General features: G+C 36.2%; 1 protein-coding gene across 2 annotated transcripts; it reads left to right on the top strand.

Annotated features, from left to right (window-relative positions):
- The first annotated feature begins 335 nt into the window (after positions 1-335).
- On the top strand, positions 336-27,479 carry LOC103097598 (uncharacterized). Of its 2 annotated transcripts, XR_008911071.1 has the most exons (4): positions 336-444; positions 8,647-8,806; positions 25,643-25,693; positions 26,221-27,479. XR_008911071.1 is itself a non-coding variant. In XM_007493487.3 (3 exons), the coding sequence occupies exon 3, from the start codon at positions 26,498-26,500 to the stop codon at positions 27,374-27,376; it is 879 nt and encodes a 292-aa protein (XP_007493549.1). In that variant the 5' UTR covers positions 340-444; positions 25,643-25,693; positions 26,221-26,497; the 3' UTR covers positions 27,377-27,479. The 2 variants fall into 2 exon arrangements, 1 of the variants encoding a protein (XP_007493549.1); XM_007493487.3 differs by lacking the exon at positions 8,647-8,806 and having other exon boundaries at positions 340-444.
- Positions 27,480-27,870: the final 391 nt, after the last annotated feature.

Here is a 27,870-nt window from a genome sequence, read left to right as displayed (position 1 = left end):
AAGTAGGAAGCTGTGTTAGGGAAGCAGGAGCTAGTTGTCTCTCAAGTTCCTATCTCTCAAAGGCTTCTTTTTTTTTTTTTAACAAGTCTATATAATAGCTTTTAGTCACCAAAATCATGTCTATAAGAGACAGGAAAATTGGTCATATGAAGATTGTAGATAGGACTTCAAGAAAAGATTTCATCATCTTGCTCAGTGGTAGGGAATGGGAAATCCAAGCTAAGTAAAGTGGAGAATAAACATGGCCAAATGATGCTTGTTGTAATGGCAGCCAGCACCTCCAACTATGAGGCACTACAAATGTCTTCTGGTGATGTCATTGTCCTCTTCTTGCTGGCCCTGACCCCTGTGCTGGCCAGTCTTTCTGAGAGTATGGTTGTATGATGGCTGGGCATCTAATGTCTATGACATTTCACACTGTTGGCTTCTTAATGTCTGCCCTCGGTGAGTTGTTCTATTTCATTCTGATTCTAACTGCTGAGCACATAGACTTCACAATCTCTTTGGCAAATCGTTTTCTGGTAAACAAGCTTCTGAACTCCTTTGGGCTCAGGGCTTTGAATAGGGCTATTCAAATCTTGGAGATATTCAAATCATCTCAAGTCCAGTCAGTCTATATGGCATGTGTGTATGTTTGTATATATGTCTAAATCCACATGTGGGGAGAGAGCAGAGCCTGCCATTCAAGGGGGCTCACAGACAAATGTGGTCATAGCCTCCATACCAAACTATCAAAAGTTGGGCCAACTTGGCAATGGCTAAAATTAAGACTTTTGGTTTGGGTTCCAATGTTTGAGTAAGACATGAAAATCTTCATAACAGAACTACAGGGTAAAATCTAAGATTCAGTTTGGCTTGACAAGTTAATTTGATCCAATTAAAAGGTAAACTGAAGTTTATCTCCTGACTCAAATGTGATATTGTTTTCCACCCATTTAGCCATCATTAATTTATGATGCAAAATTTTTGGTAGCAAAGTCTTGATGTTGTATATTTTAGTCAGCAAAATGTTAGTTTCAGTATATATTATTAATAGTATGACAACGGGCCCAGAATGGATTGAGAGTCAGGCCCAGAGACAGGAGGGCTTGGGTTTAATCTGGTCGCATATACTTCCTAGTTGTATGGGCCTGGGAAAATCACTTAATCCCCATTGCCTAGCCTAAGCTTACCACTCTTCTGCCTTCAAACAAAAACGACTGATTATAAGACGGAAAGTCAGGGTTTTAAAAAGTGTGACTAATCATTGATTTTATACAAATTTATTGAGAAATCATAAGTGCAAATTGATTAGAAAGTGGGAGAAATATAATTACAAACATGACACAATCCCTGCCCTAGAAATATCTTACAATCTAACGAGGGAACTGAAACAAATCTAGTAAGTAAAAGATAATAATAAAAGAGGGGTGCAAATTTAAGCAGCAAATTTGAAAGTTCTGTAAAGAAGGAATTATAATACCTAAGGACAAATAAGAAAGTGAAAAATTATTTATATTTTTAAATCTAATGACCCTCTAAAATTTATTATATGATCATTTTACAAATGGATACTATAGAAATTTTCTTGCATACACACACATTTCTATTTCTACCTAACATATGTGTAAGCTCCATAAATTCCTTTACCTGATTATTAGTGGTTGAGGCACAAATGGTCCCTTCATAAGGATTAGAAGTTTGGGGGTAAAGACAGTATAAATCCTATACTCGCCAAAAAGCAATCCTATTCTGAAAAGACTTTTTCTTCCATGTAACAGCAAATTCCCTGGATTAGGATAATTTCTAAGTCTATTCTGCACAGCTTGGTCAATTGCAGCTCTGTAGTGTCATAACAGTTGGCAATAGATTCCTGGAGGCATTGTTGGTACAATGTAAAAGAATACCTATAATCGACTTCCGGGTAATCATGGCTGCAATCTAGACGCCACACGCTTCCTCTCCCCGGCACCAAACGAAATAGACTACATCAAAGGAGCATAAAAATCACATTTGGAGGAACAGGACTCCCCAGTACCCTACAGAGGCGAAGGTATGTGGGGTTTGAACATTTCAAAACTATAATAAGAAGGAGGAAAAGCTTGCACAGAAATGTGAACTGAGCCACCATTCCCCCCCACCTCCCCCACCAAACCAGAGTGAGCTACCTGAGCGCTCACTGGGACAGACAGTGAGGAACGTCTCTGTCTAGGGGGACACTCCAGGGTCCTTGGGATCTGGGGACTTCCAGGAAACAACATCTCAGGGCGGTTTCACGGGAAAACCCGGCGCTGATCACGGGGGTCCACAGAGCTGTACTTGGGGTGGTTGCGCTGAACATCTGGGTGGAGCTAAACACCAGGGGTGGATCACCCTGATTATATGGGCGGAGCTGAACACCTGGGCAGTGTGGCTGTGATCAGGGGCCCAGCGCTCTAAGAAACCTTGGAGACTGGGAAGAACTAGTCTGAGGCAACCTAAATTCACAGAAAACCCGCCCATACCACCCAGACCCCAGACCAAAAAGGAAAGGGGAATAAAACCACCAAAGGGATGGCTCACATGGCCCAAAATCAAGCCTCCAGGAAGAAAGGGGAAAAGGTGACTATTGAAAACTTTTATGGTGGAAGTACCCAAGGAAAAGAAGAGAATGAGGAGGAAATCCAAAAAAAATCAGAACATGCCTCCCAAAATGGAAACTATCAACAAGCTCTGGAAGATCTCAAACTGGAGCTTACCCAAAAGATGAAAACCTGGAAAGAAAAATGGGAAAAAGAGATCAGCAGTCTGACAGATAAGACTACTCAATTGGAAAAAGAGCTCGAAGCATCCAATAGAAGGGCAGACAAAGCTGAAAAGCAAAACCAGTCCCTAACTACCAGAATTAAACAATTCGAAGAAAGTGAGATCATAAAACAGCAAGAATCAATAAAGCAAACCCAAAAAATTAATGAATTAGAAGAAAACATAAAATATCTCACTGAAAAGGTCACTGATCTGGAAAACAGAGGGAGAAGACAAAACCTCCGAATTATCGGTCTCCCAGAAAAACCAGAGATAAACAAAAAACTCGATATTATTCTACAGGAGATTATAAAAGAAAATTGCCCTCACGTTCTGGAGCAAGGGGGCAAAATAGAAATAGAAAGGATTCATAGAACACCTTCTATACTAAATCCCCAAAAGTCAACCCCTAGGAATATAATTGCCAAATTCAAGAGCTTCCAAGAAAAGGAGAAAATCCTACAAGAAGCCAAGAAGAGGAGTTTCAGATATAAGGGGGCTCCCATAAGGATCACACATGACTTAATGGCTAACACACTAAGAGACCACAAAGCATGGAACACGATATTTAGAAAGGCAAGAGAGCTGGGTCTCCAACCAAGAATCAACTACCCAGCAAAACTGACTATATACTTTCAGGGGAAAGTATGGGCATTCAACAAAATAGAAGAGTTCCAAGCATTTGCTAAGAAAAGACCAAAACTTAGTGGAAAATTCGATATCCAAGCACAGAAAGCAAGAGAAACATGAAAAGGTAAATATGAAAGAAAGGGAAAAGGAGATAAATCTTATCTTTTTCTTTAAGTCAAACTCTCTTCTATAAGGACTACATTTACATCAAATTATATATATTAATATGTGGGGAAAATGTTTTGTGTAACTCTCATAAATTGTATCATCATAAGAGTAGTTAGAAGAAACATGCATAGGGAAAGATTGGGGCATTAAGAAGATTTGGGGAAAGTGGGGGCAAAGAAAGGAAAAGGGAGGGGGGGAACCATCGATAATACTAAGATTAACTTCAAGAAATAGGGGGGGGACTTAATAGAACAATCTTTCCCATATAAAGATACACATGGGAAGGAGAGGGGAAGAACTCTCATATGAGAAGGAGAGGAAGAGAGCGTGAAGTGGAATTACTTAAACCTTACTCTCAGTGAAATTAAATCTGAGAGGGAAGAACATCTAGATCCAGTGGGATCCTGAATTCTATCTTATCCATTAGGGCAAAAAAAGAAAGGAAAATTAAGGGGGGGAGGGGAGCATAAAAAGGGAGGAAAGGGGAGGGGGAGGGGAAGGGAGCACAAAAAGGGAGGGGCTAGAAAGGGAAGCATCTCAAGGGAGGGGACTAGTGGGACTGACCTAACGCAAATAACTGGTTCAAAAGGAGATAGCTAAATAAGAAAGGTCAGAACTAGGGGAAGGTATCAAAATGCCAGCAAATCCACAAATGACAATCATAACTTTGAACGTGAATGGGATGAACTCACCCATAAAATGTAGACAAATACCAGATTGGATTAGAACCCAAAACCCTACCATTTGTTGTCTTCAAGAAACACATATGAGGTGGGCTGACACTCACAAGGTTAGAATTAGAGGTTGGAGTAAGACCTTCTGGGCCTCAACTGATAGAAAAGAAGACAGGAGTTGCAATCATGATATCTGACAAAGTCAAAGCACAAATAAACCTGATCAAAAGGGATAGGGAAGGTAAATATATTCTGTTAAAAGGGAGTATAGACAATGAGGAAATATCACTAATCAACATGTATGCACCAAATGGTATAGCATCCAAATTTTAATAGAGAAACTAGGAGAATTGAAGGAGGATATAGACAGTAAAGCCATATTAGTGGGAGACTTGAACCAACCACTATCAAATTTAGATAAATCAAACCAAAAAATAAACAAGAAAGAGGTAAAAGAGGTGAATGAAATTTTAGAAAAATTAGAGTTAATAGACATATGGAGAAAAATAAATAGGGACAAAAAGGAATACACCTTCTTTTCAGCACCACATGGCACATTCACAAAAATAGATTATACACTAGGTCACAGAAACATGGCACTCAAATGCAGAAAAGTAGAAATAATAAATACAGCCTTTTCAGATCACAAGGCAATAAAAATATTGATCGGTAAGGGTACATGGAGAGCCAAATCAAAAATTAATTGGAAATTAAATAATATGATACTCCAAAATCGGATAGTTAGAGAAGAAATCATAGAAACAACTAATAATTTCATTGAAGAAAATGACAACGGCGAGACATCCTTTCAAACCTTATGGGATGCAGCCAAGGCAGTACTTAGAGGAAAATTCATATCCCTGAGTGCATATATTAACAAATTAGGGAGGACAGAGATCAAGGAATTGGAAATGCAAATTAAAAAACTTGAGAACGAACAAATTAAAAACCCCCAGAAGAAAACCAAACTAGAGATCCTAAAAATTAAGGGAGAAATTAATAAAATCGAAAGTGACAGAACTATTGAGCTAATAAATAAGACTAGAAGCTGGTACTTTGAAAAAACATACAAAATAGACAAAGTACTGGTTAATCTAATTAAAAAAAGGAAAGAAGAAAGGCAAATTAACAGCATCAAGGATGAAAAGGGGGATCTCACCTCCAATGAAGAGGAAATTAAGGCAATCATTAAAAACTACTTTGCCCAACTATATGGCAATAAATATACCAACCTAGGTGATATGGATGAATATTTACAAAAATACAAATTGCCTAGACTACCAGAAGAAGAAATAGATTTCTTAAATAACCCCATATCAGAAAAAGAAATTCAACAGGCCATCAAAGAACTTCCTAAGAAAAATTCCCCAGGGCCTGATGGATTCACCAGTGAATTCTATCAAACATTCAAAAAACAGCTAACTCCAATACTATACAAACTATTTGACATAATAAGCAAAGAGGGAGTTCTACCAAACTCCTTTTATGACACAAACATGGTACTAATTCCAAAGCCAGGCAGGGCAAAAACAGAGATGGACAATTATAGACCAATCTCCCTAATGAATATAGATGCAAAAATCTTAAATAGGATACTAGCAAAAAGACTCCAGCAAGTGATCAGAAGGGTCATCCACCATGATCAAGTAGGATTTATACCAGGGATGCAGGGCTGGTTCAATATTAGGAAAACCATCCACATAATTGACCACATCAACAAGCAAACCAACAAGAACCACATGATTATCTCAATAGATGCAGAAAAAGCCTTTGATAAAATACAACACCCATTCCTACTAAAAACACTAGAAAGCATAGGAATAGAAGGGTCATTCCTAAAAATAATAAACAGTATATATCTAAAACCATCAACTAATATCATCTGCAATGGGGATAAACTAAATCCATTCCCATTAAGATCAGGAGTGAAACAAGGATGCCCATTATCACCTCTATTATTTGACATTGTGTTAGAAACACTAGTGGTAGCAATCAGAGAAGAAAAAGAAATTGAAGGCATTAAAATAGGCAAGGAAGAGACCAAATTATCGCTCTTTGCGGATGATATGATGGTCTACTTAAAGAATCCTAGAGATTCAACCAAAAAGCTAATTGAAATAATCAACAACTTTAGCAAAGTTGCAGGATACAAAATAAACCCACATAAGTCATCAGCATTTCTATATAATTCGAACACAGCTCAGCAGCAAGAACTAGAAAGAGAAATCCCATTCAAAATTACCTTAGACAAAATAAAATACTTAGGAATCTATCTCCCGAGACAAACACAGAATCTATATAAACACAACTACAAAACACTTTCCACAAAACTAAAACTAGATTTGAACAATTGGAAGAACATTAACTGCTCATGGGTAGGACGAGCCAATATAATAAAAATGACCATCCTACCCAAACTCATCTATTTAGTGCCATACCAATGGAACTTCCAAAATTTTTTTTTACTGATTTAGAAAAAACCATAACAAAGTTCATTTGGAAGAACAAAAGATCAAGGATATCCAGGGAAATAATAAAAAAATACAAAGGAAGGGGGACTTGCAGTCCCAGATCTCAGACTATATTATAAAGCAACAGTCATCAAAACAATTTAATACTGGCTAAGAGAAAGAAAGAGGATCAGTGGAATAGACTGGGGGCAAGCAACCTCAGCAAGACAGTATATGACAAACCCAAAGATTCCAGCTTTTGGGACAAAAATCCACTATTTCATAAAAACTGCTGAGAAAATTGGAGGATAGTGTGGGAAAGATTAGGTTTAGATCAACACCTCACACCCTACACCAAGATAAATTCAAAATGGGTGAATGACTTGAACATAAAGAAGGAAACTATAAGAAAATTAGGCGAACACAGAATAGTATACATGTCAGACCTTTGGGAAGGGAAAGACTTCAAAACCAAGCAAGAATTAGAAAGAGTTACAAAATGCAAAACAAATAATCTGGAATACGTCAAATTAAAAAGTTTTTGTACAAACAAAACCAATGTAACCAAAATCAGAAGGGTAGCAACAAATTGGGAAACAATCTTCATAAAAACCTCTGACAAAGGTTTAATTACTCAAATTTACAAAGAATTAAATTAATTGTACAAAAAATCAAGCCATTCTCCAATTGACAAATGGGCAAGGGACATGATCAGGCAGTTCTCACCCAAAGAAATCAAAACTATTAATAAGCACATGAAAAAGTGCTCTACATCTCTTATAATCAGAGAGATGCAAATCAAAACAACTCTGAGGTATCACCTCACACCTAGCAGATTGGCTAACATGACAGCTATGGAAAGTAATGAATGCTGGAGGGGATGTGGCAAAGTTGGGACACTAATTCATTGCTGGTGGAGTTGTGAATTGATCCAGCCATTCTGGAGGGCAATTTGGAACTATGCCCAAAAGGTGATAAAAGACTGTCTGCTCTTTGATCCAGCTATAGCACTGCTGGGTTTGTACCCCAAAGAGATAATAAGGAAAAAGACTTATACAAGAATATTCATAGCTGCACTCTTTGTGGTGGCCAAAAATTGGAAAACAAGGGGATGCCCATCAATTGGGGAATGGCTGAACAAATTGTGGTATATGTTGGTGATGGAATACTATTGTGCTAAAAGGAATAATAAAGTAGAGGAATTCCATGGAGACTGGTACAACCTCCAGGAAGTCATGCAGAGCGAAAGGAGCAGAACCAGGAAAACATTGTACACAGAGACTGATACACTGTGGTACAATCAAAGGTGATGGACTTCTCCATTAGTGTCAATGCAATGTCCCTGAACAATCTGCAGGGATCTAAAAAATACTATCCACAAGCAGAGGATAAACTGTGGGAGTAAAAACACCGATGAAAAACAACTGCTTGACTACAGGGATTGAGGGAATATGACTGAGGAGAGACTCTAAATGAACACTAATGCAAATACCAACAACAGGGAAATGGGTTTGAGTCAAGAACACATGTGATAACCAGTGGAATCGTGCATCGGCTATGGGAGAGGGAAAGGTGGTGGGAGGGGGGGAGGGGAGGAAAAGAAAATGATCTTTGTTTCCAGTGAATAATGTTTGGAAATGACCAAATAAAATAATGTTTAAAATTAAAAAAAAAAAGAATACCTATAATCTAATTTTCCCTTCATCCCGAGGACACAGTCATATTGGGAGAAACTGACAAATCCCTTGTTCCCTGGTTCTTTGTCCAATGGCTGTTCACACCTTGCCAAACCCCATCCTAAGGTCCTCTCACATCCAAACTTGCCCCCAGAAACTTATATTCTAATAGAAGAAAGCAACAAACAAAGGGAAGGGGTGGCCAGAGAAACATATTTTGATCTTGGACAATACGGTAATGGTGAGCTGGACAATATAGCAATTAATTGATGCATCCTTTCCCAGAGGCAGGTATTGGTGGACAGCAGAGAAGGAAGGAATAAAGAAGTGGATTCATAATAGGGAAGGAAATGGCAGCCCAAAGATGAAGATACATGTTCCTAAGGGACAAAATGTGCTTTCCATGTAGAAGTCATCCTTTCTTCAAAGTCTCTTGAATATAACTGTGAGCCTAAGTTTGACATCCTGTCCTCATGGTATCTTCAACATAAATGCCAGTGTTCCTTCAAGCATCCTGACTCTTCATTTCTTTAATCTACACAACTCTTGTGGCCTACTCCTTCACTTTTTCAGATACACACAGAAATGGTCATAAATTTTGTTTTGCTATCACCCATAAGTATTCCACTTTTAGTTCAAGAAATCTAAAATTCTTTTCTCCAATCATAATCTTTTTATTTCATCTTGCCTTATGTGTCACAATAACTAATTCTATATTTTGTATACTTGCTGTTACCCCTAATGCCTTCAAGATTTTCTCAGGCCATTGTCACCCCTAATTTGGCTATACTCTCACTTTCCAGTGTCAACTGGAAATTGGTGGACTAGTTCATGACTAATCTCTTTTACTCTCAAATCCCTTATTCTTTAGTCCTTTGTCCAGTGGATGTTCACACCATGCCAAATCCCATCCTAAGGTCCCCTCACATCATTTCCTTCCTCAATTCTACTTTCTACTCATGGAAGTGGAGGAAGCCACAAAATAGTGTTGTCTGGATTCACTACAAATCAATGCTATCTAATCTCAATTAAGCATTCACTACAATTTAGGAATCTTTCCATTCCTCTCTAGTTGATTCTCTATTCCATTTTTCATAGCAACTGTTCTCTTCAAGCCTTCCCCAACACCCTTACTCTCTCAGTTTGGCCTTCAAATTTTACAGAAAAAAATCGAGACCTTTTACTGAAAACTTTTGTCTATATCCCTCCTCTTATCTCACATTCCAGGGACAATTGCTATAAATATTTTTACATGTCAGTCATTTTCTTTTTTCTTTGAACTCTATGGAATATAACCTAGTAGTGCTATTTCTGGGTCAAAGGCTATGCAGTTTTATTATCTCTTTGGAATAATTCCAAAATGTTCTCCAGAATGATTAAGTAGTTCACAGCTCTATCAACAGTATATTACTTTGTCAATTTTTCTGCATCCCCTCCAATATTTGTCATTTAATTTTCTATTTTTTAGCCAATATGATGGGTATGAAAGGGCATCTCAGAATTAATTTACATTTTTATAATTATTAGTGATTTAGAGGATTTTCATATGATTATTGATAATTTTGATTATTTCTTTTGAAAACTTACTGTTTGTATTATTTGACTATCATTTGGGAAACTGCTTGTATTCTTATAAAATTAGCTTCATTCTGTATATATTTGAAGAATGAGACCTTTCTCAGATATTCGGTATGATTTTTTTCCAGTTTCTTGCCTTTATTTTAATATTGGCTGCACTGTTTTTGTTTACGCAAAAACTTTTTAATGTTATGTTATCAAAATTATCTGTTTTGCTTTAAAAAGCCCATTTGTTATTTGGCATACTCTTCTCTTATTCATACATCTGAAATAAATCTCCATTTTCCCTTAAGGTGCTTACAGTGTCCTCTTTTATGTCAAAATCATGTACCCATTTTGAGATTGGTATGTACAGTGTAAGATGTTGGTTTATACCTTGTCTCTGCCATACTGTTTTCCAGTTTTCCCAGTAGTTTTGGTTAAATACTTACTTCTTGCTCCAATAGCTGGAACCTTTGGGTTGATCAAACACTATGCTTATTTACTTTCATAAATTATGTACTTAATCTGTTAAACTGAAGAACCTCTCTATTTCTTATTCAGTATCAAACTGTTTTTATGATTACTACTTTGTTGTCCTGCTAGATTTTGTATTGCTAGACTCCATTCTTTCACTCACACATTTCCATTGATGCTCTTAATCATTTTATCCTTTTATTCCTCCAGATGAATTTTATTATTTTTTCTGCCTATATAAAGTAATTCTTTGGTAGTTCAATTGCCATGACACTAAAAAAATTTATTTAGTTAGCATTGCCATTTTTCTTATATTGTCTCAACCTTACCCATAAGTAATTAGTATTTCTCCAGTTATTTAATCTTTCTATAGTTGTGAAGACTGGTTTATTATTGTATTCATATACTTCCTGTGTGTGTCTTGGTAGGTAGACACCAAAGTGTTATATAATATTTGCAATTATTTTAAATAGGGTTTTTTCTTTCCATGTCTTCCTGCTCCTTTTTGTTGATAATAAACAGAAATGCTGGTGATTTGTGCGAATGTATTTTATTTTCTTTAATTTGCTTAAGTTATTTTGACTCCTTTTTAGTTGATTCTCTAGGATACTGTAAATATAACATCATATTATTTGGGGAAGGTGATAGTTTTATTTCCTCACTGCCTGTTCTTATTTCTGAATTTTCTTTTCTTGCCTTATTGCCATAGCTAGCATTTCTAATACAATATTCAATGGTGTAAAGATTAAAATTTAGGAATATGGGGAGATTGAGGCAGGTTGAAATTAGTTTCTCTCTGCAAGGAGTATTATATTTTTTAGAGGTTTATTAAAGGTTAAAGATTAAAGAAAATACAGAATAAGAAAAAACACGTGCCTAGGCCATAGGCCTAGGCCAGATAACCTCACATCACAGAAGAGATGCATCTGCTCCAAAACGGAAGTCCAAAAGAGAACCCAAAAACCTTTGCCACCAGCTTAAATCCTTCCTCGATCTCGACCCACCTCAGAATTCCCATGAGATTCATTTTGGGGAAGTGGAGCAAAGGCTTGTGGGGATTGTAGTCCTGTATTCGAGTCTATTTTTTACAATAGAAAAAATAAGAAACATCTTTGCTTCATCCCTGATTTTACTGGAAAGGTTTCTAGTTTGTCTCCTTTACAAAGAGTACTTGCTCTTGGTTTTAGATAGAAAACTACTTATTATTTTAAGAAAAGCTACATATAATTTCTAGTGCCTATAATAAGAATGGGTTTCTATTTTGTCAGATCTGCATCTATTGATATAATCTAGATTTTTGTTGCTTTTATTATTAATATGATCAATTATGCTTATAGTTTTTTCTAATACTAAGCCAGACCTTCATTCCTGGTATAAATATAGTCTGTACATAGTATAGTATCTTTAGGATTTTTATAATCTTCTTACTATAATTACTATAAATAAATATATACTTACTATAAATAAATATATAATAAATATATTTTAAAATTCTGTATTGATACAATTAGGAAAATTGGTCTATACTTTTATCTGTTTTGCATCTCCTTTGCTCAGGCAGCAAAAAACATATTTGTCATAGAAGGAATTTAGAGGTCCTCCTTTCCTCATTTTTAAAAACCATTTATAAAAAGTATTATAATTAAGAGTCCTGTAAATGGGAATTAGAATTGAGTTTTTGAGAGATCATTATCCTCTCTAGGTGAAAATGTCTGATAGCAAACTGGATGGAGATTAGGAAAAGAAGAAAGAGGAGCAGGTAGACAGCACAAGCAGTGCTATAATGGATATAGACAGCACAATTTCCAGTGGACGTTCAACTCCTGCAATGATGAACAGACAAGGAAGCACTACTTCTTCAATCAAAAACATTGCCTATAACTGTTGTTGGGATCAGTGCCAGACTTGCTTCAACTCTAGTCCAGATCTGGCAGATCACATTCATTGCATACATATAGATGGTCAGTGAAGAGCGGTATTTGTTTGCCTATGGAAGGGTTGTCAAGTATATAACACTCCTTCAACCAGTCAAAGTTGGTTACAAAGACATATGCTGACACACAGTGGAGACGAACTTTTCAAGTGTGTTGGTGGTGGTTGCAAAGCCAGCTTTGCATCTCAGGGAGGGCTAGCTCGTCATGTACCTACACATTTTAGTCAGCAAAATTCTTCAAAAGTTGCCAGCCAGCCTAAGGCCAAAGAGGAATCTCCTTCTAAAGCTGGAATGAATAAGAGGAGGAAGTTAAAGAACAAAAGACGACACTCGGTACCAGGACCCCATGACTTCTTTGATGCACAGACACTGGATGCAATACAACATCCAGCCATATGCTTTAACCTCTCAGCCCATATAGAAAGTTTAGGAAAGGGACACAGTGTTGTTTTTCATAGTACTGTAATAGCCAAGAGAAAAGAATATTCTGGAAAGATTAAACTGCTGCTTCATTGGATGCCATAAGATATTTTGCCTGATTTGTGGGTTAATGAAAGTGAATGACATCAATTAAAAACAAAAGCAGTTCATTTATCAAAGCTACCCAAAGACACTGCCTTGCTTTTGGACACAAACATATACAGAAAATGCCACAGAAGAGGTTGAAGAGGTAAAAATAATAATACATATATAAATAAAGCAAACAAGGGGGATACCTACAGTCTTAGTCACTGACAATGGGTTTAGGAATAAAGTTGCACATTAGAGTCAACTCCTTCCTTTTTCTCCTTCCCCCACTACTTAGATAATATTTATGCTTAGTGTAAACATTCTGTGAATGAAGCAGATGCTTCCATGAAATGTATTAATATATTACTGTACATACACATTTTCATGGAATGGTACAGTGGGAGACTGAGCAACCACTCTTCTGGCAACTTAGTGGAACAACTTCTTAAAAGCTTTGCATGCATACTGCTTTAAGCTGCTTTTCTTTAGTGATTCCATTAGTTTATATTTGAAAAAAATTATTACAATTTGTGCCCTTAACAAATTTGAAAAGCACTCTTAAGAATACATTTTTCTCTATAGTATTCATTGATTAAAAACTCAAGATATTAAGACAATGAAAATTATCAGGAGATAAATTTAATTTTCAATTATGATTAATAGATGTGATGGGTTGCCATTTGTGTTCTATTGCAGAACTTTGATAAGAAAAGTATTCAATTTGTTTTTAAGCAAACAGTGAATGTCATTTACAATCAACCAAAAAATTTCATCTATAGTATTAGGGCTGAAATTTTTAACTGTTAAAAAGAGTGTTGCAGTATGTGTGGTGACTCCCTTTTCAGAATTAGAGCTTTCTCATGGAGTGTACAGTATGTTAAATATTATAAAATGAATCTGTTAATTTGTTTGTTTGTTTGTTTTTAAACTCTTACCTTCCGTCTTGGAATCAATACTGTGTATTGGCTCCAAGGCAGAAGAGTGGTAAGGGCTAGGCAATGGGGATCAAGTGACTTGCCCAGGATCACACAACTGGGAAGTGTCTGAGGCCAGATTTGAACCCAGGACCTCCCATCTCTAGGCCTAGCTCTCAATCCACTGAGCTACCCAGCTGCCCCCATCCAAGTACTAACCAGGCCCAACCCTGCTTATCTTCCGAGATCAGAGGAGATCACATGTGTTCAGGGTGGTATGGCCGTAGACCTCTTAACGGTTTTTTTCCCATTTGAATTAGTTTATTTAGTCAATTTATAATATTATTATTTGCTTACAATAATCAAATTTTTCCCTCCCTCCCTTCCACCCACCCTTCTCACAGCCAATGCACAATTTCATTGGGATCTTGTGTCCTTGATCAGAACCTATTTCCATGTTGTTGTTTGCACTAGGATGTTCATTTAGAGTCTACATCCCCAGTCATATCCTTTTGCCCCATGTATTCAAACAGTTGTTTTTCTTTGGTGTTTTTACTCCCACAGTTCTTCCTCTGGATGTGGATAGTGGCTTTTTGGGTAGTTCGGGGTCATTGCATTGCCAATAATGGAGCACAACTCCACCAACAATGCATTAGTGTCCCAACTTTGCCACATCCCCTCCAGCATTCATTACTTTCCTTTACTGTCATGTTAGCCAATATGCTAGGTGTGAGGTGATACTTCAGAGTTGTTTTGATTAGCATTTCTCTGATTATTAGAGATTTAGAGAATTTTTTCATGTGCTTATTAATAGTTTTGATTTCTTCAACTGAAAATTGCATATTCATGTCCCTTGCCCATTTATCAATTGGAGAATGGCTTGATTTTTTTTTGTACAACTGGTTTAACTCTTTATAAATTTGAGTAATTAGACCTTTGTCAGAGGTTTTTGTAATGAAGATTGTTTCCCAATTTGTTGCTTCCCTTCTAATTTTGGTTGTATTACTTTAGTTTGTACAAAAACTTTTTAATTTGATGTAATCAAAATTATTGATTTTACATTTTGTGATTATTTCTAGCTCTTGCTTGGTTTTAAAGTCTTTCCTTTCCCAAATATCTGACAAATATACTATTCTATATTCGCCTAATTTGTTTATACTTTCCTTCTTTATATTCAGGTCATTCATGCATTCTGAGTTTATCATGGTGTAAGGTACCAAATTACTTTGATAACTACTGCTTTATAGTATAGTTTGAGATCTGGGACTGCAAGTCCTCCTCCTTTGCATTTTTTTCTCATAATTTCCCTGGATATCCTTGATCTTTTGTTCTTCCAAATGAACTTTGTTATGTTTTTTTCTAATTCAGTAAAAAAATTTTAGGTAGTTCAATGGGTATGGCTCTAAATAAGTAAATTAATTTGGGTAGGATTGTCATTTTCATTATGTTAGTTAGCTCATCCCACCCATGAGTAATCAATGTTTTTCCAACTGTTTAGATCTAGTTTAAATTCTGTGGAGAGTGTTTTGTAGTTGTGTTCATATAGTATCTGTGTTTGTCTCGGCAGAGAGATTCCTAAGTATTTTATATTGTGTAGGGTGATTTTAAATGGAATTTCTCTTTCTAATTCTTGCTGCTGCACAGGGTTGGAGATATATAGAAATGCTGATGACTTATGTGGGTTTATTTTGTATCCTGCAATTTTGCTAAAGTTGTTGATTATTTCGATTAGCTTTTTGGTTGAATCTCTAGGATTCTTTAAGTAGACCATCACGTCATCTGCAAAGAGTGATAGCTTAGTCTCCTCATTGCCAATTTTAATACCTTTAATTTCTTTTTCTTCTCTAATTGCTACTGCTAGTGTTTCTAGTACAATATTAAATAATAGAGGTGATAATGGGCATCCTTGTTTGACTCCTGATCTTATTGGGAAGGCTTCTAGTTTATCCCCATTGCAGATGATGTTTGCTGATGGTTTTAGATATATACTGTTTATTATTTTCTGGAAAGACCCTTCTATTCATAAACTTTCTAGTGTTTTCAGTAGGAATGGGTGTTGTATTTTATCAAAGGCTTTTTCTGCATTTATTGAGATAATCATGTGATTATTGTCAGTTTGCTTATTAATATGGTAAATTATGTGGATGGTTTTCCTAATATTGAACCATCCTTGCATTCCTGGTATGAATCATAACTGGTCATAATGGTTAACCCTTGTGATGACTTGCTGGAGTCTTTTTGCTAGTATCTGATTTAAGATTTTTGCATCTATATTCATTAGGGAGATTGGCCTATATTTTTCTTTCTCTGTTTTTGACCTGCCTGGCTTTGGGATCAGTACCATGTTTGTGTTGTAAAATGAATTTGGTAGAACTCCATCTTTGCTTATTCTGTCAAATAGTTTGTATAATATTGGGATTTGTTCTTTGAATGCTTGATAGAATTCATTTGTGAATCCATCTGGACCTGGGGATTTTTTCTTAGGAATTTTTTTTGATAACTAGTTCAATTTCATTTTCTGATATGGGGTTGTTTAGGTAATTTATTTTTTCCTTTGTTAGTCTAGGCAGTTTATATTTTTGTAACTATTCATCCATATCACCTATATTGCTATATTTGTTGCCATGTGATTGGGTATAATAGTTTCTAATGATTGCCTTAATTTCCTATTCATTAGAGGTGAGGTCTCCCTTTTCATCTTGGATACTGTCAATTTGGTTTTATTCTTTCCTTTTTTTAATTAGACTGACCAGTACTTTGTCTATTTTATTTGTTTTTTTCAAAGTACCAGCTTCTAGTCTTATTTATTAAATCAACAGTTCTTTGACTTTCAGTTTTATTAATTTCTCTTTTGTATTTTAGGATCTCTAATTTAGTCTTCATCTGAGGATTTTTAATTTGTTCTCTTTCTAGTTTTTTAATTTGCATGCCCAGTTCATTGACCTCTGCCCTCCTTAATTTGTTAATATATGAACTCAAGGATATAAATTTCCCCCTGAGTACTGCTTTGGCTGCATCCCATAGGTTTTGAAAGGATGTCTCACCATTGTCATTTTCTTCAATGAAGTTATTGTTTCCATGATTTGTTCTTTAACTGGATTTGGAGAATCATATTGTTTAATTTCCAATTTATTTTTTATTTACTTCTCCATGTACCATTAATAATTATTATTTTCATTGCATTGTCATCTGAGAAGGTTGCATTTATTATTTCTGCTCTTTTGCACTTGTTTGCAATGTTTTTATGCCCTAATACATGGTCAATTTTTGTGAATGTACCATGTGCTGCTGTCTCTATTTATTTTTCTCCACATGTCTACTAACTCTAATTTTTCTAAGATTTCATTCACTTCTCTTACCTCTTTCTTTTTTATTTTTTGGTTTGATTTATCTAGTTTGGATAGAGGAAGGTTCAGGTCTCCCACTAGAATAGTTTTTCTATCCATTTGGTCCTTGAACTCCACTAGTTTCTCTGTTAGAAATTTGGATGCTATGCCAGTTGGTGCATACAAGTTGAGTACTGATATTTCTCATTGTCTATACTGCCTTTTATCAGGATGTAATTACCTTCCCTATCTCTTTTAACCACTTTTATTTTTACTTTGGCTTTGTCAGATATCATGATTGTGGCTCCTGCCTTCTTTTTATCTGTTGATGCCCAATAGATTTGACTCCATCTTTCACCCTTACTTTCACCCTATGCATATCTATCTTCCTCATGTGTGTTTCTTGCAGACAGCATATGGTAAGGTTTTGGATTCTAATCCACTCTGCTATTCGTTTGAGTTTTATGGGTGAGTTCATTCCATTCACATTCAGAGTATGATTACTAGCTGTGTATTTCCCAATATTTTGATTTCTACTTCTCGTCCTGCCTTTTCTTCTTTCACTATTTCCTTCTACACCAATGTTTGTTTTTAATCAGTCCCCCTAGTTCCCACCCTTATTTTACTTCCCTTTTGACACCCCTCCCTTCTTGTTTCCCCCATTATTTTCCCTGTAGTCTTTATTAAAGTACCCCCCACCTTCTCCCTCCTTTATACTTCTTCTCTCACCACCAGTCCATTTTTTACCCTTCTACTCCCCTATAGGGCACAAATCTATTCTCTGCCTCAATGGATTGAATTGTTCTTTGGGTCAATTTCAATGCATATAAGAGTTGAGTATTTCCTATCTCCAACTTCTTTAGACTTCCAGTGTATTGATGTTCTCCACCCTGCTATGAGCTGTTTTGTGATATATAAATTTACTCCCATTTGTTTCTTTTCCCATTTCTTTTAGAATTAACTTCTTTTTTAGCTATAGTTGTGTATATATATACATGTATATATACATGTATATATATTTATGCATACATATATCTATATACCTATTTATGTCTTGTCCTTTCATCCTATACAGTTTGTCACTGTTCCCTCTAAGTGTAATTCTTCTAGCTGCCCAGGTGATAATAACAGTTTTTAAGAGTTACCAATGACCTCTTTTCTTATAGGGATACATAATAATTTTAACTTATTGAGTCTCTAAAAAAAGGGAATGGGGGAGTTTGTTTCTTTTGTTTTTCTTTTCCCCCCTCTTTTTTTAATTACCTTTTGATGATTCTCTTGAGTTTTGTGCTTGGGCATCAAATTTTCTGTTCAGGTCTGGTCTTTTCTTTACAATTTCTTGGAATTCATCTATTTTTGTGAATGACCATACTTTCCTCTGTAAGAATACAGTCAGTTTTGCTGGGTAGTTGATTTTTGGTTGTAGACCTAGTTTCCTTGCTTTCCAGAATATCATATTCTATGCCTTTCTGTCCTTCAGTGTGGATGCAGCCAGATCCTGCATTATCCTCACTGTGATTCCATTGTATTGGAATGACTTTTTCTTGGCAGCTTATAATATCTTTTCTTTGGTCTGATAGTTCTTGAGTTTGGCTATAACATTTCTGGGTGTTGTTAGCTGGGGATTAAATACAGGAGGTGATCTGTGGATTTTTTTCAATCTCTACTTTTCCCTCTTGTTCGAGAATATCAGGGCAGTTTTCTGAATAATTTCCTGTAGTGTTATATCCAGGCTTTTTTGTTTGTCATGGTCTTCTGGTAGACCAATGATTCTTAAATTGATTCTCCTTGAAAGATTTTCTAAATCCTCTATTTTGTGAATGTGATGTTTCATATTTTCCTCAATTTTTTCATTCTTTTGGTTTTGTTTTATAGTGTCCTGCTACCTTGTGAGGTCACTCGATTTTAGTTGATGTATTCTGGTTCTTAAAGACTGGATTCTATCCCTGGCTTTTTGGTCATCCTTCTCCTTCTGGTCTGATTTTCTTTGGAGGTCATCTTTCATTCTCTTTGCCTCATCTCACATCTCCTTTGCCTCATCTTTCATCTCCTTTGCCTCATTTTCAAGCTGGTTGATTTTGGCTTTCAAAACACTATTTTCTGTTTCCAGATGACTTATCTTAGATTTTAAATTCTTTTCCCAATTTTCTTCAGCCTCTCTTAATTGTGTTTTGAATTGCATTCTGAGTTCTTCCAAAGCCTGTGTCCAATTCGCTGGGGTTTCTGATTTTTCCTTTGCTGGGTCCTCCCCCTCTGTTTCATTCGCTCTTTGCTCATTACCTGTGCAGAAGCTGTCAATTGTAATTTCTTTCTTCTTTTTCTGTTGTTTGCTCATATTTATCCCTTCTTTGCTTCCCATATTTGTCTGTGCTCTTGTTGCTCTCATTTTTTTGGTTTTTGGGCTTTCTGTCAGTCTCCCCTCTTGGAGCTTTGTCAGTTCTCTCAGTGCAGTCTCTGGGGGAGGAGTGTTGGAGTTTGCCCTTCCCTGTCCTCTGGAGGCTTTTGATTGGATTAAAGTCCAGCAGTCAGTGTTATAGCCTAGGCTTCCCTGAGTTCTGAAGACTTCTGATGGGATTAAGTTCAGCTGGGTTGGGCTAGGTGTGCTCTGAGGTCTTCTGGAAGGCTGGAGAAGTATGGAAGATCTCCATGGCTCTGACCAGGCTTCCAGCTCCCTCTCCAGCTCCTTCCCTGCTGTCTGTGCTTGGCGCTCTGAGCTTGGCACTGTCCTGCCCACAAGGTACACCACCCAGACCAGCACCTTTGCCCACCCTGAGGTTCCTTGCTGCAACTGGAGTCTCGGCTCTCTGAGGGAGTGTGGGGATGAGTCCTAGGACCTTCCTCCTGCCTTCCTCTTAAACCTGAATATTCTTGGATTCCAGATTTTGGGGTGGCGTACCTTTTGAGTTGAGTCTGTCAGGAGGGTTCCTAAGCTCTGTCTTGTTGTTAGGTTTGATTTTCAGTTCCCTAGGAGCATTCAGTTTGTGATCAGTAAGGAAGGGTATTCAGAGGTCTGAACTTCTGCTTCCTAGGCTGCCATCTTGACTCCGCTCTGTTAACAGTTTTTGAAAAGCCTCTTTTCAAAAATTTTGAATACTCTTTGTTGATTTAATTTTAAGACCATATTTCCCCCATGGGAAAAGCAATTGATTTTTCTTTTGATGTGAGAAATTGTATTCTTTTTTGTTACTTATCGGGAAATGTGACAAGGAAATCACCTTAAAAGACTGATATATATTAATTTAAGGTCGCCAAGGAATTCAGCTATGTAATTCCTAAATGAAAACTCAAGTCAGCAGTCAACCTTTTATGGAGTTTAATTACAAACAGGAGGAAGAAAGGAATTAGAGAGAGAGAGAGAGAAAGGGGAGAGAAGGGAATAGGGCTTAAGTTCCCTCTCTGTTTAGGCTGAGCCAAAAGGCCCAAGCCCTTAGATAGCTGGGGCAAAGAAAAGAGATCAGTCCCTATTACTCAGGTGACCAAAATGGAGAAACAGTCTCAGAGGCCCCCACCTTCAGCTTCCTTCAGAGCAAGCTTCTCAGAGCACACTCCAACCACTCAGACAAACTCCTCAACCACCCCCCTGAGTCTTCAGTCCCCTCTCTCTTTAAGGACACCATCCAAGTTGCCTCCCCTCAGTTCTCACATCTACCAATCACTGTCCATCAATTTCCCTGTGCCAATGGAGGCTCTAGCTTAACCCAGGACCGCCCAGAGGTCTCTGGCTTTGCACATGTCTGTTGAAGGTCATATTTTCAAATAATTAAATCTTTGATCCTTTGCTACAGCCCTTCCTAAATCCTGTTAACCTGAGTAGGGTAGAGATTGGAATAATTAAATTTTGATCTATGCTGCAGCCCTTCCTCAATCCTGTTAGGACTGAGTAGGGTGGAGATTGATTCCAAGTATCTCCATTGTATCAATTCTAAAATCAATCATGACTCAAAGAAATTCCTGTTCTATGCTTAAGCATAGGTCAAAGTCCTTTCCATTGTTCAGCAAAAGGTTTCTGTCCTAAAGTAATCTTAAGAAGGGAGGAGGAGGATCCTCCCATGCCAATGGGGTTCACATTCCAATAGACTATCAGTAAGAAATTTTCCAAGTATGAAACATCCCAATGGTGAAATTTCCAACATTTATAAGTCTAAGGAATTTTAAGGTTTACAGAAATTTAATTCTTTCTACACTAAAGTTGGTTTGGGAAAGAAATAAAATCACTTTCTTGCTCATTTATAAGCAAGAAGCCATATTGATTTTTTTAACTTAAAGAAATAGAAAATTGTGTAACTTGTTAGTCTTGTATGGAGACAAAAAATGTTGCATAAGGGGGCAGCTGGGTAGCTCAGTGGATTGAGAGCCAGGCCTAGAGATGGGAGGTCCTGGGTTCAAATCTGGCCTCAGACACTTCCCAGATGTGTGACCCTGGGCAAGTCACTTGACCCCCATTGCCTAGCCTTTACCACTCTTCTGACTTGGAGCCAATACACAGTATTGACTCCAAGATGGAAGGTAAGGGTTTAAAAAAAAAAGTTGCATAGAGATAATAGAACATTGCTTGTAAATAATTTAGCAGATTTGTAACATATTTTTATATTATGAAATGTACTGTAGATGTTTTTCTAGAGGCATGAAAGTTAAATGTATATATTATGGTAGAAATAATATTGAAGGATATTGTAATTCACTAGTGCTGCCAGAAGAATTGTTAATAAATCACCTTCCTTAACAATAAATGTCTTTTGGTGACTTAAAGGGACTATGTACTATTGTTAGTATCTGTTGTAAGAATGAAATATATTGAACATCCTTCCAAAAGTCTTTGAGCGATGAACAGTAACCATAATAGAATTATGGCACTCATTTCTGACAGTGACCATGAAATCAATTATTTTCTTACTATTGATGGTAAAGTATGTGGTAATATGCAGTTAGACTGCACAGAATCCTCCTAATTGAGGAGAAGTTTTCACTTTACTATAATAAATATAAAAACCAGCAATTTTTACATTAAATTTTTAAAAATAAGAGACAAATTTATTAACCATTTGGCTCCAAGATGAGAATTTTCATGGTACATAGTGCATTTTGCATTTACCTAATTTAAAAAAAATTTTTTTAAATAAAAAATGAGAGGCCTTCTTGGTTCCAGTGGGTTAAAAAGCTCTAGAAATAATGAGTCATGAAATTAAATGAAGTACAATTACAGCACTACTAATATAAGACATTCTGGAAAGGTTGTTTAATAAGAATATTATACATATGCTCTGTAGCAATATGACATTTCTTTTGCATTTTTCTTTTGGTTTCTGTTCTTTTGCTGGAGCACTTCATCTACTGCTTTATTCTATACCTATAAAGTAACCTGCAATCTCCATTGTTATCTTAAATTTGTTATGAAATTGCCAATAATCGGGTATATATAATTTGTATCTGTATTTTTATTTTATTGCTTCATATCCTTGTAAGTCATTCATAATTGACAGATGATTGTAGCCCTTGCCTAAGTATTTTTTTCTAATAAAACAAAGCAAATTTAAAAAAAAAGAGTTCTGTAAATGCTTTTAAATCCTTCTGGTCTTCTTCTGTTAATCTAGGCAGTTCATGTTGTTTTCTAAATATTCATCCATTCATTAAGATTGTCATTTTTATTGGCATCTACCTAGGCAAAATACTTCTAATAATTGCTTTAATTTCTTCTTCATTGTTGGAGTATTCATCTGTTTCATTTTTTATCCTAATTTCTTTCTCTTTCTTTCTTTTTTTCTTTCTTTCTTCCTTTTTTTCTTTCTTTCTTTCCCTTTCTTTCTTTCTTTTTCTCTTTCTTTCTTTCTTTCTTTCTTTCTTCTTTCTTTCTTTCTTTCTTTCTTTCTTTCTTTCTTTCTTTCTTTCATCTCCCTTCCTGCCTTCCTCCTTTTCAGATTCATTCATTCTTCTTTAAATCAAATTGCTTTATCTGTGATTATAACTATTGCATTTACCTTTTTTACTTTAGCAGCAGTATAATACATTCTGCCCTAACCTGCTTGAGTCCTTCATTTAACTGTTTGTCTTTCTGTTTCAAGTTTATTCTTATTAACAGCATACTGCCAAATCCTGCTTTTTATCTATTCTGCTATTCTCTTCTGTTTTATGTGTGAGGCCATTCACATTCACAGATATGATTGTTATATTTTTCCCGCTATCCTATTCTCTAATTCTTTTTTTTTATTGTCTGTTCCTGAAAAATCTTATTTGGTTCTTGAACACTGACTCCCTTAATCTGCTCTCCCTCTTAGCATCCTTCTTCCTTTTTGTTAGGCTTCTCCCCTCCTACTATAGAATCCCATTATAGAATTTTTACATCATGATGTGTACATATATATTATTCCTTGAACCTGTTCCGATAAGAGTGAGATTTAAGCATTGACCATTCCCCAATCCTATTTTTCCTTCCATTTTAAAGACTCTTTCTAGTGTGTACCTTTTAAATGAGATAACTTTTCAAATTCTTCCTCCACCTTCTCTTTTCTCACAGGAAATCCTTCTTAAGCACTCTTCCATTCTTCTTTTGGTATCATCTCAGCCTAATAGAGTCAACCTTTGTCCTCTATCTACGTATACTCACTCCTAACTGCTCTAATTTTGTCCTTTATTACTTGCCACTAATGTTTCTTTTAATTTTTATGCTTCTCTTGAGTCTTATGTTTTAATGTCAAATTTCCTATTCAATTCTGTTCTTTAAATCAGGAATGCTTGAAAATTCTCAATTTCATTAAATATCCTGTTAAACAGGATAAATACGTTTATCCTGTTTTTTGGGGGCAGGTTATTCTTTGTTGTAATCCTAGCTCCTTTGCCTTGCAGAATATCATTCTAAGCCCTTGCCTTTATAATAGAAGCTGCTTAATCTTGTGTGATCTGTATTGTGGCTTCGTGATGTTTGAATACTTTCTTTCTGATTGTTTTCAGTATTCTCTCTTTAACCTATAAGCTTTAGATTTTTGGTTCTATTTCTGGGAGTTTTCATTTTGATATGTCTTTCAGGATATGATTGGTGAATTCCTGTAGTTTCCAATTTGTCTACTGGTTCTAAGGTATCTAAGCCATTTTCTTTTATAATTTATAATTTCTTGAAATATGATGCCTGAGTTCTTTTTTTTTTATCATAGCTTTCAGGTAGTTCAGTAATTCTTAAATTATCTCTCTTTGGTTTTTTTTTCGGTTCAGTTATCTTTTTCCTATGAAAAATTTCATATTTTCTTCTATTTTTTCCACTCTTTTGACTTTGATTTATTGAGGTTTTTTATGTGTCATGGAATCGTTAGTTTCCACTTACCCAACACTATCTTTCAAGTATTTTCCTCAATTAGCTTTTTACCTCTTTTGTCATTTGGCCAGTTTTGATTCTTTAAAGAATTATTTTCTTTAGTATAGTTGTGCCTCTTCTACCATGCTTTCAATTCTCTTTTCATTATCTTCTTACATTTTCTTAATTTTGTTTCAAAAATTTCCCTCTAATGCTCTTTTTTTTAATCACCTATTTGCTCTCTTTTAAACTTTCTTTAGCTATTCTAGAAATTTTTTAGAACTTGTGTCCAATTTGTAATTTTCTTTGAGGCATTGCTTGAAGATCTTATCAAGTCACTGTCTTCTTCTGGATTTGTGTCTTGAATTTCCCTGTCACCATATTAGATTTTTATGATCAGGTTCTATTTTTGTATTTATTTTTCCAACTGCTTTTATAGTGCAGTGGGTACCTTGAAATTTTCAGTGCTTTCAAAGTACTATGGGGGGGGGGGCGCTGGATAGCTCAGTGGATTGAGAGCCAGGCCTAGAGACGGGAGGTCCTAGGTTCAAATCTGGCCTCAAACACTTTCCAGCTGTGTGACCCTGGGCAAGTCACTTAACCGCCATTGTCTAGCCCTTACCACTCTTCTGCCTTGAAGCCAATACACAGTATTGATTCCAAAACAGAAGGAAGGTGTGTACCACACAATTCTCCACAAAAAAATTTTCAAAATTTATTGTATTGTTCTGAAATTAAGAATAAAATGTGTATGTAGGGCCTAGGGTTATCCTGAGTTGTATTGATTTTGGAAAACCAATAAAAGAAGTTAGAGTTTGTCTCAATTAATTGATGATGGGAGAAAAAGAAAAGACACTAGTGGACCCAAGAAAGTACCACCTGAATTAGTAGCCTGATATTTTACATTTCTCCTATAGAGCTTCATTCATTTAACTTGTTTTCAGTTCCTCCTAAAATCCTGGTAGGGAGGATAGAATTATTCTTTTCTTAATCACAATGGTACTCCCTGTAAATGAGTCTATCATTTATGCATTATAGAGTAGACTATAAATAAGTAAAGAGCAAAAGAGACAGGTATAGAAGTGGCCAATGATTAAGTTCCCTCTTTTTTTTTCTACTTGTGAGAAGCTGGTCAAAATGAAAGGGATATTGACAACATAGATGAGTTTAAAAGGAAATATCTTAGGCTAAACAAAGCTATCATACAAGAACATTTGGTTATTTAATTACCACTTATGAAGTAATAATAACTGAAGTTTGCTAACATGTTATTTTTCCAAAGGAATACCTTTCAAGAAGTGAATGTGGAGAAAACAGAGACTTTTTCCAAAAGGTGAGAGCCCTAATTTTCGACCATCTTAAATGAGTCTCACATTATATCATTCCCTGCTCTTGCTCTCCTTAAGAATGCCATAATGTATTTTCCTTTTAAAAAGATTACCAGAATACCCATATGATCCTCAGTCTTGTAAGATCCTCAGTATCAGAATTGTATTATATAAAATCTCTGTTCTAGAAGTTGAAAGATTTGGCTTTTAATGCTATTTTTTCACCATGGTCTTAGACAAGTTGACCTCCTTGAATATTAGCTCTCCTAAATCATTGCCTTCACAACTAATTATTTATGGATTCATTTCTCTGTTTCTAAATTGTTTCACCTTTCAAATAGTCATCGTACCTCATAGTTCATCATCTGGATAACATGAGGTAATGTTTGTGAAAGTGTTTTAATAACTTTAAATTATTACCCAAATACAAGACACTCTATCAGATCTCTGTTATACTCTCTCATGTATTCCATATCTGCTATATGTATAATGTGGTTCTTTAGCATCACTCATATAGTTTTTTCATCAACAGTTGAGGTCCAGTTCCCTACAAAAGACCTTCACCCAAAGGTCCAGTCAAGTTTATAATTTTCCATCACTGGATTTTATCATCGTGGGAAGAAGATTACTGGTCCAAAGCCATGCAGATACCCCACTCTAATCAGGTAAAAAGTAAGTCATTACTCCTTTCACATAAAAGAATCACATGTATACCCCCAGTCCCAGAAATACAGGGAAACAACTGGGCAGCTGCCTGACTCTGAAAACCAAAAAGTGTCTCTGCTGTGACCTTTTCTTGACAAGTGAAGATGACTAAGCCATCCACGCCCTATAAACACCACTATATGGCCACAGTTTTGCCTTCAATATACTATGAGTACAAGACTAAAGAAATTTCTGTGTCATCGCCATCCTTAAAACAAGATGTAACACCTCCACTCAGACCTGACCAAAAGATTCAGACTCTATTGCAACCTGACTCGGTGGCAGAAAATCCTTTGGAATATGACCAGGATGCCATGGTTTCACACTACCAATTCAATCCATATCCCACACCAAAACCAATTACTGACCATTGGTTTGAGGACCCTCTTCATCCCTGGTTCCAGGACAGGGACATGGTCAAACCATTAACATGCCAGAGTCATGAGACTGAGAATTTGCTGAGTCATAAACCCTGTTTCAGGAAAACACATCATCTGAATCACTGGTACAGGGCTATGGTAACATCATTGCCAAGTCTTGACCATTGGTACAGGGCTACAGCTATGACAGCTTCAGATATGAACCCATGGGGCCAGCATTCAGATTTGATTCCATCACATTCTCATCTCTTCTCCAAATCCAAGACTGCACCTTCATTACAAGCCAATCTATATGCCAAGGTCACAACTCCATGTTCACTGTGTCCTTACCAGTGGGTTAAAACCACATCACCACTCTCCTCACAAGAAAAAGTCATGGTTATACCATCATCAAATCCTCAACTCCAAACTGGAACAAAAGCTATGACATCACTAGGTCCTGGACTTCCAGCCAAAGACAAAGATCTTTCACCATACCTAGACAATTCTGGTGAATTTGCTTCTACATCTCCTCCATGTCCTTACAACACTTCTGAAGATCTACAGGAATCTGATAAATCTAAGGACATATTTGGATCATCATCATCTCTCATCATCTCTTGACCCTGATTATATATTTTCACCAGGATGAGGCTGAGGTTTCAACAGGCCTAACCCATAAGACTACATTATTAAACATGAACCCCTTGGTGGAATTCCTACCACATATTAATTGTTCATTCAATTATTCACTAGTATCTAATGAACATTACCAAATTCAAGGCACTATGATTATACTTCCTAAGTTCTAAACTGCTAGGCTAAATCTCTCCAGGGGCTTAGTTACTCATTTACATTTCTACCAGACTTGAACCATCAGCTAATGGCTCCAAAGGTCTTAGATCCCTGGATTAGGTTTAAATCAGTATTTGATGACTGGGGTACATTATGATGCCTAGGAAACTAACTCAAAAAATAACACCTCCAAATAGCTTGAATTCTTTGGTTGTATCTTCAGTGGGCCTGGACCATAGAGCCACATCATCAAACTCAGGTCAAATTATCATACCTTCACCTAATCAGAAGGCCCCCAACTCCATCTTCCCCAGACTATCAGA

The sequence above is a fragment of the Monodelphis domestica genome, chromosome 4 (assembly GCF_027887165.1).
Source record: "Monodelphis domestica isolate mMonDom1 chromosome 4, mMonDom1.pri, whole genome shotgun sequence".
NCBI classification, from domain to species: Eukaryota; Metazoa; Chordata; class Mammalia; order Didelphimorphia; family Didelphidae; genus Monodelphis; species Monodelphis domestica.
This window is presented reverse-complemented; position numbering and strand designations above follow the sequence as displayed.

What these genes read in the sequence shown, in the direction of transcription:
- LOC103097598 (XM_007493487.3), top strand. Translation starts at nt 26,498, where the DNA reads ATGACTAAGCCATCCACGCCCTATAAACACCACTATATGGCCACAGTT.